Source organism: Danio rerio, chromosome 10 (assembly GCF_049306965.1).
Source record: "Danio rerio strain Tuebingen ecotype United States chromosome 10, GRCz12tu, whole genome shotgun sequence".
NCBI lineage: Eukaryota > Metazoa > Chordata > Actinopteri > Cypriniformes > Danionidae > Danio > Danio rerio.
Genome location: NC_133185.1, coordinates 350,001 through 360,000, shown reverse-complemented (window position 1 = coordinate 360,000; position 10,000 = coordinate 350,001). Strand labels below are relative to the sequence as shown.

General features: G+C 51.6%; 2 protein-coding genes across 10 annotated transcripts in view; one reads left to right on the top strand and one right to left on the bottom strand.

The window, feature by feature from the left end:
• Nucleotides 1-5,955, top strand: part of hlcs (holocarboxylase synthetase (biotin-(proprionyl-CoA-carboxylase (ATP-hydrolysing)) ligase)) — an 11,895-nt gene extending 5,940 nt beyond the window's left edge. For all 8 annotated transcript variants that reach the window (XR_012386032.1, XR_012386036.1, XR_012386035.1 and 5 more), the window contains 5 exons: nucleotides 3,811-3,878; nucleotides 3,966-4,126; nucleotides 4,362-4,476; nucleotides 5,090-5,291; nucleotides 5,443-5,955. Coding sequence is in view for 2 of the 8 variants with exons in the window: in XM_073914294.1 (XP_073770395.1) it covers nucleotides 3,811-3,878; nucleotides 3,966-4,126; nucleotides 4,362-4,476; nucleotides 5,090-5,291; nucleotides 5,443-5,614 (718 nt within the window). In the remaining 6 variants the exon portion in view is untranslated. The remainder of the gene's footprint in view (nucleotides 1-3,810; nucleotides 3,879-3,965; nucleotides 4,127-4,361; nucleotides 4,477-5,089; nucleotides 5,292-5,442) is intronic.
• A 764-nt stretch (nucleotides 5,956-6,719) lies between these two features.
• Nucleotides 6,720-10,000, bottom strand: part of sim2 (SIM bHLH transcription factor 2) — a 12,569-nt gene continuing 9,288 nt past the window's right edge. The window contains exons 8-9 of one of the 2 annotated variants that reach the window (XM_073913474.1): nucleotides 9,675-9,906; nucleotides 6,720-9,156 (exon numbers count right to left, since the gene is read on the bottom strand). In XM_073913474.1, coding sequence (XP_073769575.1) covers nucleotides 8,789-9,156; nucleotides 9,675-9,906 — 600 coding nt within the window. In that variant the 3' untranslated portion in view covers nucleotides 6,720-8,788. 2 annotated transcript variants of the gene reach the window in all.

Genomic DNA, 10,000 nt, shown 5'->3' with positions numbered 1-10,000 from the left:
CCTCCACCAATTACTGCAATCACTAGCAGATGCTCCTGTTACACACACACACACACACACACACACATCTGGAGCTTTCAGAAGGAGACCAGAGTCCAGTTTCAGAGAGAGAGAGTGTGAGAGAGAGATAGAGTTTAAGTGTGTGTGTGTGTGTGTGTGTGTGTGAGAGAGAGTTATGGTCAAGGTATGAGTGCACGAGTCTGTGTCTACAAGAAATTGTGTGTGTGAGTGAGAGCAAGCAAGAGTGTGTGTGTGTGAGAGTGTGTGAGTGTCTATGTGAGCTTGAGAGCGTGTGTGTTACACTGTGTGCATGAAAGTGTGTGTTTTTGCATAAATATGTGTGTGTTTGTGTAAAAGTGTGTTTGTGCATGTGTGTGCTCTCCTCCAAGAGCAGAAAATGATTGATCAGGGGGGTGTGTGTGTGTGTGTGTGTGTGTGTGTGTGTGTGTGCTGATGGTAATGGCCGCCGCTCCTCTTCAAACAGGATTGTTGTAATGAATCAGATTATCAGATGAGCCGCTCCTGATCGATCATCACAGCTCTGCCTGATCAATGCTAATATGCTTATGCTAACAGCGGCAAATCCACTTTCACACACACACACACAAACGGTGAGGGTTGTGCAGTGCTGACCGCTGTGTGGCGTCAGGTTTACACACTTCGGCTGGACACTGACCGATACACATCTACTGCAGTGTGTGTGTGTGTGTGTGTGTGTGTGTGTGTGTGTGTGTGTGTGTGTGTGTGTGTGTGTGAGATATCAGGACACACTTGTTCAATGTCATGTGTGACACTGGTGTGACAGGAAAAGGTGACTTATGGGGACACTGAATGAGTTTTTCAGAAAGTGCAACTGCACACACACACACACACACACACATGTTTTATTAGTGTCTCTGTACCCTCAGCCAACGCTGTGTAAATCTGAATGATGGACATCAGCTGCTGTGTGTGTGTGCGCGTGTGTGTGTGCGTGCGTGCATGCGTGTGTGTGTGCGTGCGTGTGTGTGTGCGTGCATGCGTGTGTGCGTGCGTGCGTGCGTGTCGCACGTGTCCTGGTGTTTCCCGCTCATCAGATGACGCTGCAGCGCTGGGTTTGACTGATTCTGAGGTTGTGGTTATGGATTAGGCTGATATTACAGCTTCATCACACTCCTCCTCATTAATATTAACACTGGCAGAGAAATCTGATGGCCAGCATACCTCAGTGTCCACATCTGATCTGTACATTACCCAGATCAACAGCCCTGAAGGAGCAGAACATTACTCCATCATCATCATCATCATCATCATCTTCATCAGCCAGACCTCAGAGTTCACACATCTGTAAACAATAACAACAATAATACTGAGAATAATAAACGTGTATCGAGAGTTTTCTGGACACTCAGAGAGGCAGGAGCTCAGTTTAACAGCTCATCTGAGAGACGGCGCTCACTGACAGTACAGAGTCCCCTTCACTACACTGGGGCATTAGGACACACACAGAGCGCAGGTTGAGCGCCCCCTGCTGGCCTCTAACACCACTGCCAACAGCAGCCGAGTGTTCCCATCTGACCCGGCTCAGCCCTGCTCAGCCTCAGTGAGGGACCGTGTGAGAGCTGCTGCCGGCGACATGCAGATAAACCTGATCTGATCACACACTCATATGTGGAGAGTCAGACCGAGGGTCCTGCGAGCGCTGCATGAGGAGCTGCATCTCCACTATCACACCTAAAGTGAGCGAGCCAGGGTGAGCCAGGGCCAGTCACGTTTCCACTGTCACTTCCAGGGCCTGATCGGGCCAAAGCGGGGCTTCCTCTGGGTCAGCGGATGAGCTTTTTCAGCCCGCCGAATATCTTTGGCTAAAGAGGGCCAGCCGGGGCTTCAGGGCGGAGTCAAAGGAGAGGCGGAGTCTGCCCGAGTCTGGTGAAGATGGCGAGCTCATTACACACTAGTTACTAGTTAGAGATGTTCCTCTGCTGCTGCTCCTCCTCACCGTTTCAGCAGCGCAGCGTCATCTACACCACACTGAACACAGCGCAGCCAGAGACCCTCAGCTGAACACACCACAGCCAGAGACCCTCAGCTGAACACACAGCAGCCAGAGACCCTCAGCTGAACACACAGCAGCCAGAGACCCTCAGCTGAACACAGCGCAGCCAGAGACCCTCAGCTGAACACACAGCAGCCAGAGACCCTCAGCTGAACACACAGCAGCCAGAGACCCTCAGCTAAACACACCGCAGCCAGAGACCCTCAGCTGAACACACCGCAGCCAGAGACCCTCAGCTGAACACACAGCAGCCAGAGACCCTCAGCTGAACACACCGCAGCCAGAGACCCTCAGCTGAACACAGCTTATCAAGAGCAGAGGGTGTGTTTGCATGAAACGTGTGCATTTAGATGAGTGTGTGTGTGTGTGTGTGTGTGTGTGTGTGTGTGTGTGTGTGTGTGTGTGTGTGTGTGTGTGTGTGTGTGTGTGTGTGTTTGTGTGTGTGTGTGCAGAACAGCAGTGCACAGATATACTGAGAGTGTGTATGTAATGTGTTTTCCTGATGTCAGACGCTCCTGAATGAAGTGTTGAGTGAATCTACTGTGCTTGTGTGTGTGTGTGTGTGTGTGTGTGTGTGTGTGTGTGAGAGCTGAAAGTCGCTCATTGTTTGCGTCTTAATTACTAATGGTGTGTCTTTTCTTCTGGGCTCTTTTCAGGCTGTTACTGAGATGTGTTCTCTAACGCCGCTCTCACAATCAGATTAACTGACCCTCAACACACACACACACACCCTTCACTGAGCTCTTAAGAGCATTACTGTGTGTGTGTGTGTGTGTGTGTGTGTGTGTGTGTGTGTGTGTGATCCTCGGCTGATCTCATATTTGTGTCCTGAAATTAATTTGATGCCTCTTTACATGTTAATCTGAGAGGGATTGATTTCTGCTGGACAAAGACGACGACACACACACACACACACACACACACACACACACACACTCATGCTCTGGGTCAGGGTTTGTTCTGCTGCTGTTTCTCCTCCGTCAGGCCGTGTACTCTGCTGTGTTAGTGTGTAACTCGGCTGTGGTGTCCTCCACGCTGTAAGCGGAGCTCTGTGGAGGCGCTTTGCTCTTAAACACTGCTGTGTGTGTGTGTGTGTGTGTGTGTGTGTGTGTGTATGGGGGAGACGCAGAGCTCTAAACACACATGCTGATTGGGGCTTTTCTCAGTATGAAGCACACAGTTCTGCTGTCTGTCTGTTCACTAGTGTGATGGAGAGAACACACTCTACATAAACAGAAATCAAGAGGAAAATAACCCTGATTATACATAAAGATGAGTTAAACGGGTTATAAAAGAATGAAGAAGAACAGAGACACAATAGTGTGATAATACACATTACATTCACTTCTACACACACACACACACACACACACACACTGACGGTCAGCATCTGATGATCTTGTTAACAGCTGACGTGTGTGTGTGTGTGTGTGTGTGTGTGTGTGTGTGTGTGTGTGTGTGTGTGTGTGTGTGTGTGTGTGTGTGTGTGTGTGTGTGTGTGTGTGTGTGTGTGTGTGTGTGTGTGATGTGGTGTTCTGCTGCTGATGTGCACAGATGATGCAGACGGCACGCTCCACACACACAGGGGTCTCACACACTCCTGCCTCACACACAACACACTCAATCAGCAGAAACACTGACTAACACACCACTGCTGCTGCGCGACATGATCACAGCGCTGACCGAGAGAGGGTGTGTGTGTGTGTGTTTCAGAATAATGTCTGTCTGCACATCTGTCTGTCTGTCTGAAGCATCTGCATTTCCTCTTCCTGCAGGGTGATGATGGATGCGCCACAGGAAGTGGGGTTAATCGCCATAGCAGCGCGTCAGACACAGGGCAAAGGTCATCAGGCTTCCATCAGCCGCATTAACAGTGTTTAACATGTAAACCAGTGTGTCCTTTATGAATAATGTGTGTGTGTGTGTGTAGGCCGCGGCGGGAACGCGTGGTTGAGTCCGCCAGGCTGCGCCATGTTCACACTCCACCTGCAGCTTCCTGTGAGCTCTCGCCTCGGCCAGAGGATCTCCTTCCTGCAGCACCTCACTGCCCTCGCTGTGGTGGAGGCGGTGCGCACGCTGCCCGGATATGAGGTGCACACACACACACACACACACACAGAGACTTGCAAATGCATACATATGCACACACATACATACAAGCACACACACACACACACACACACACAATGGAGTATAGTCAGAGTATAATGGTGTATAGTCAAAATATAATGGAGTATAGTCTGAATATAAAGGAGTATAGTCAGAGTATAGTGGAGTATAGTCAGAATATAATGGAGTATAATGAAGTATTGTTGCGCTCTTGCAGGGGGTGGAGCTCCGGCTGAAGTGGCCCAATGACATCTATTACAGAGACCAGGTGAAGCTGGGGGGAGTCCTGATCAGGTCCAGTGTGATGGGACACACCTTCAACCTGCGCATCGGTGAATCACACACACTTACACACACACACACACACACACACACACCTTCAACCTGCGCATCGGTGAATCACACACACTTAAACACACACACACACACCTTCAACCTGCGCATCGGTGAATCACACACACTTACACACACACACACACACACACCTTCAACCTGCGCATCGGTGAATCACACACACTTACACACACACACACACACACCTTCAACCTGCGCATCGGTGAATCACACACACTTACACACACACACACACACACACCTTCAACCTGCGCATCGGTGAATCACACACACTTACACACACACACACACACACCTTCAACCTGCGCATCGGTGAATCACACACACACACACACACACACACACACCTTCAACCTGCGCATCGGTGAATCACACACACACACACACACACACACACACACCTTCAACCTGCGCATCGGTGAATCACACACACACCTTCAACCTGCGCATTGGTGACACACACACACACACCCCTTCAACCTGTGCATTGGTGACACACACACACACACACACACACACACACACACACACACACACACACACACACACAGTGCTCCGTCTGGACTCATGACCCTTTGCTGTGTCCTGCAGGCTGCGGGTTCAACGTGAGCAACAGTCAGCCGACGGTGTGTGTTAATGATGCGGTGCGCGCGCAGGGCTGCGGTCTGCCGGAGCTGACCCCAGAGCAGCTGATGGGCAGATGTGTCACTCTGCTGGAGCGATATATAGAGGAGTTCCAGCGCTCTGGACACACACACCTGCTCACACGCTACTACACACACTGGCTGCACGGGTGAGTCAGGCTCTCTCTGTGTGTGTGTGTGTGTGTGTGTGTGTGTCTGTGCCATGCAGCCCTGCTTTACATGCGTGTGTGCTTGTCTCTGTGCGTACATTTTGGTGTTTTTAAAGAAACTTGACCTGTGTGTGTGTGTGTGTGTGCGCAGGGGCTCTAGCGTGCGGCTCTGGAGTGAGGACGGCCCCTCGGCGCGGGTGCTGGGTCTGGATGACTGCGGGTTCCTGCAGGTGGAGTGTGAGGATGGAGAGGTGGTGTCACTGCAGCCCGACGGGAACTCTTTCGACATGATGAAGAACCTGCTGCTGACCAAAACCAGCTGACCAGCACACACACACACACACACACCTGTACACTACATGCACCAGCACACATTCATCCAGCAGAAGCCTCCTCCAGTGTGTGTTCTGCTGCTGCTGTCCAGCAGAGCACACACACACACACACACACACACACACACGGCTCTGACAGTAATGTTTGTCTGCAGGATTGTGGGTAATCTGCAGTGGGTTATAGTCTGATAAGCAGCACCAGCACAGCTGAAGCGGCTCGTGTCCTCCTCTCAGCGCTGGACTGACGGTGGTTCTGCTGACACGAGTCCACTCAGGGCTGATAAACTCTGTTCAACTCCACATTCCTGAGCAAATAAAACACTGACCACACTGAGCAGCGCCGGCCTCATGCATCCCGCACGCTGACCTGTGTGTGTGTGTGTGTGTGTGTGTGTGTGTGTGTGTGTGTGTGCTCCTCTTCCCTGTGGTCTCGCTCGTCCTCTGCTTGATGAAGTGAGATGATTCCTCATTGCTGCTCTGAGCTCCTGCACCTCATCACAGAGACATTCATCCACACACACCTTCTCCAATGCGCTCCTGAGCCGCACACACACCTCCTCCATAACTGCATTGCCCCCCCCCCCCACACTCACACACTCCAGAGCTGTATCTCCTCCCTGAAGAGAGAGAGAGAGAGAGAGTGTGTGTGTGTGTGTGTGTGTGTGTGTGTGTGTGTGTGTGTGTGTGTGTGTGTGTGTGTGTGTGTGTGTGTGTTCAGTAAACAGCGCTGGGCTCCAGGATCATTACTCAAACACTCTCCTGCATCACAGACGCACAATATCCTCTTCAACACTTTCAGCTGCGGCTCCTGCAGGTCGAGCTGCTCTGACCTCTGCAATATCGGCTCTCCGTCACTCATAAACGCTGCAGTGTCCATCCGCAAACACACACACACACACACACACACAGAGTATTAGCCTCTCCCAGACCAGCGCTAGCCTTCAGCAAACACCGCTGCCACTCTCAAATCAAAGATGAGCTCTCCTCAACCTGCAGAGATAACGGCTTCTGGAGGACCCGCATTATTAGAGGATATTGAGAAAACACACACACACACACACACACACACACACACACACACACACACACACACACAGACTCATCTCCTCTTGTGTTTATTGAGATTCTAAGTCATCAGCTCCATTCATTTTAGCATCATCGAGTAGCATCAGTCACTGCGCATGGCAGACTCTGGGTTCCAGCATTAATAATGTGGTCGACGCCAAAACACACGGCCACGGCTTCTGTTTACATATCTAAAACCCCCAAATCAGAAGCAGCATGGTCCGTGTGGAAAACACTAATAATACAGCAGTGATATCTAGATGTGCTTTGACTTGTGTTTGATTGCTGACAGCACAGCACACGTCATTAATGTCCCTCAGGATTATTACTGATGATTAATTTTTCTAAATAAACACAAATCCTGCAGCACACTACACAGAGGAGGAGGGCAGTGATCAGGTGATCTGCTGAATAATGATGTCATGTGACATGTGGAGATTTCACCTTCAACAGAGCAGAACAGCATTACAGACTGAAGGAATCTGGAGGAGTTTCAGTGCGTGTAGGACAAGAGCGCAAGCCTAAGCTGAACACCCGTGACCTCCGACCCGTCAGGGGGCGCTGCACCAAGAGTCCTCATTCATCTATAAGCAGATCAGCACATGGGCTCAGCACTACTGCGCTAAACCTGTGACAAGCAGCACAATACAGAGCGACATCCACAAACACCAGCCAACACTGCACTGTGCCAAGAGGAAGCCCTATGTTAACAGTGTCCAGAAGTGCTTCTCTGGGCTCTGGGATGGAGCATCACACAGTGGAGACGTGTCCGGTGCTCAGATGAAGCAGTGTTTCAGGTTCACGTCATGTGCTCCAGACCAAAGAAGAAGAGGATCATCCAGACTGACACCAGCAACAGGTCCAGAAGCCCGGCTCTGTCATGGTCTGGGGTTGTGTCGGTGCTCTTGGTGAAGGTGAACTGCTCTTCTGTGATGCTCCATGAATGCTGAACAGCACAGAGAGATTCTGGAGCTCAATATGCTGCCTTCTGCTCCAGAGACGCCCTGCAGAGACCAACAAGACAATGCAGAACCACATTCAGCTCACATTACCTGCTGCAGAGGAGGAGGAGACAGACGCTGGACTGGCCTGCCTGCAGTCCCGACCTGTCTCCAATAGAGAATGTGTGGAAGAGCCCGTACTGTTGCCCACCTGCAGGAGGAATGAGGCAGAATGACCCTGAAACACTTCAGCACTCGCTGTCTTCAGTCGCTAATCGTCTGTAAGTGTTGTGAAGAGGAGCGGCAGCGGTACAGAGGGGGAAACGCTTCACTGATGCAGCGCTGTCTGAATGTGCAGGAACTGACATTATAACACACGTTTAACCTGTAATAATCATCAGGAGCGCATTAATAATGCGTGTTGTGTCGTCTGCAATCAAACACAAGTCAAAGCACATCTAGATATCACTGCTGTCTGTCTGACGTGTGTTCCACACTGACCCAGCGCTTCTAATGTGGGCTTGTTAAAGCGTAGAGAAGCCAAAAATATTGTGTTGCTTTCATTAATAACGAGTTTTTCAAGCAGGATAATCTGCCTGGGTGAGCAGAATAATGTATTTTTCCTTTCGATATGAGTGTATTTGTCTGTTTGAGGAAAACTCCTTCATTTTGCCATCATTTATTAAAACAGCACGTTTGTTGCTTCTTAATTTAAGAGCTGTTGGAGATTTAGACTAGAAACAAGACAGAAGATTGAAGAAGAGCAGGTGTTTTTGCAGTGTGCTGATAAATGTTGAGGCGTCGACACAAACCTGCAGGACTCATGGTCCAGCTACAGAGCGCTGCAGGAGCACCGGTGATGATGATGTGTTCAGTGGCGAACACAACAGAAATGCAGAGCTGGTGAGTGATGAGGCGGGTCATGCTGCAGCTCCTGCTCCACTGTTCTGACACACTGAGTGCCGCGAGCGCTGCGTGCTTCAGTGATGCTCAGTGTCTGCAGCGCAGCATGTGTGTGTGTTATTGTGTCAGTCAGCACACACTCGCATATCTCAGCGTTCAGCGCACTGGAGACACCTGATGAACACACTCCTCCTCGTCTGTGTGTGTGATGGCTGAGGTGTCCTGCAGTTCTGCGCTGTGATTTACGGCCGCAGCGTCACCTCTCGCCGCTGATGATGACGGAGGTGCTGATGTAGTGTGGCCCCCGGGGGCCGGCGGAGGCCAGGCTGGGGCTCTGCTGCAGGTACGGGGTCCGCTGCTCTCCACGGTGAGTGTACGGCGCCGGCGGGACAGAGCTGTGTTTGGACAGCAGACAGTGGTGCAGGTTGAGGGAGACGAGCGGGCCCTGAGCGGGGACTCGCACCCCCAGCAGGAGCCTCCTGCCGTCCCCATCGGCCGGCCCCGGGGCTCTGTGTGTGTTTCTGTCCTCATACGGTGACTCCGTCAGTCGGCGCCGCTGTGTGTCTGGCTGCAGGCGGCGGATCAGACCCGACTCCTCTTTACAGGCTCCCCCCCGCAGCACTCCTGTGGACAGAGGTTACACACTGCAGTTACACACACACACACACAGTATTCTGGTCGTTTTCTCCCCCGCCCTCCTCATTCCACTGAGACTGCACTACTCTGGGTCACTGAAGCCCTGCAGATCGCCAAAGCAGGTTCTAGATCATCCTCCTGCTCTTCCTGGACCCGTCTGCTGCTGCTGATACAGAGAAACCCCAGATTCTGCTCTCCAAGAGAGAACATGCCTGCTGCGGATTCACCTGTATCCTTTAAATGACAACTACAATCTCGTCTGTTCTGAGAACAGCTTAACCCCGCTGCCTAAACTAATGGAGAAGAACACCAGGAGCACCTGCAGCAGCTCTACTCTCTCCATCCCTCTCCAAAAGACCCCCAGCTCCTCTGAGCTCACACAGATCCTCTATGCTCAGCTGTGGTGTGTGTTCTTGTTGTTGGATCTCTGAATGCCTCCTCCAGTGTTCTGGACTCAAGCGTCTGCTGATCGACTGACTGTAGATGTGGAGACGTGCTGCTGTCACCTGAGTATGTGCAGCCGGCTGCGGGTTTATTCTCGGCGGCGCTGCAGCTCCAGGGCGCATCTCTGCTGGTCTGCGGTGCGGAGGAGCCCTGCCGTCTGGGGCTCAGTGTGTGTGTGTATGCGCAGGGCTGGGGGCCGGAGGGGGTCAGGGGCCCGGGGCTCTGCTGCTGACAGGACGGAGGACTGGAGCTCCACAACACACGCTCTGCTTTATCCACACGACACAGAGACACCTGCAGAGAGAAACACACACACCACACACTTATTACAGGAACAGAACCTGCACTGAACTGAGCTGTGACAGACACTGAGGGACAAGAAGAACCA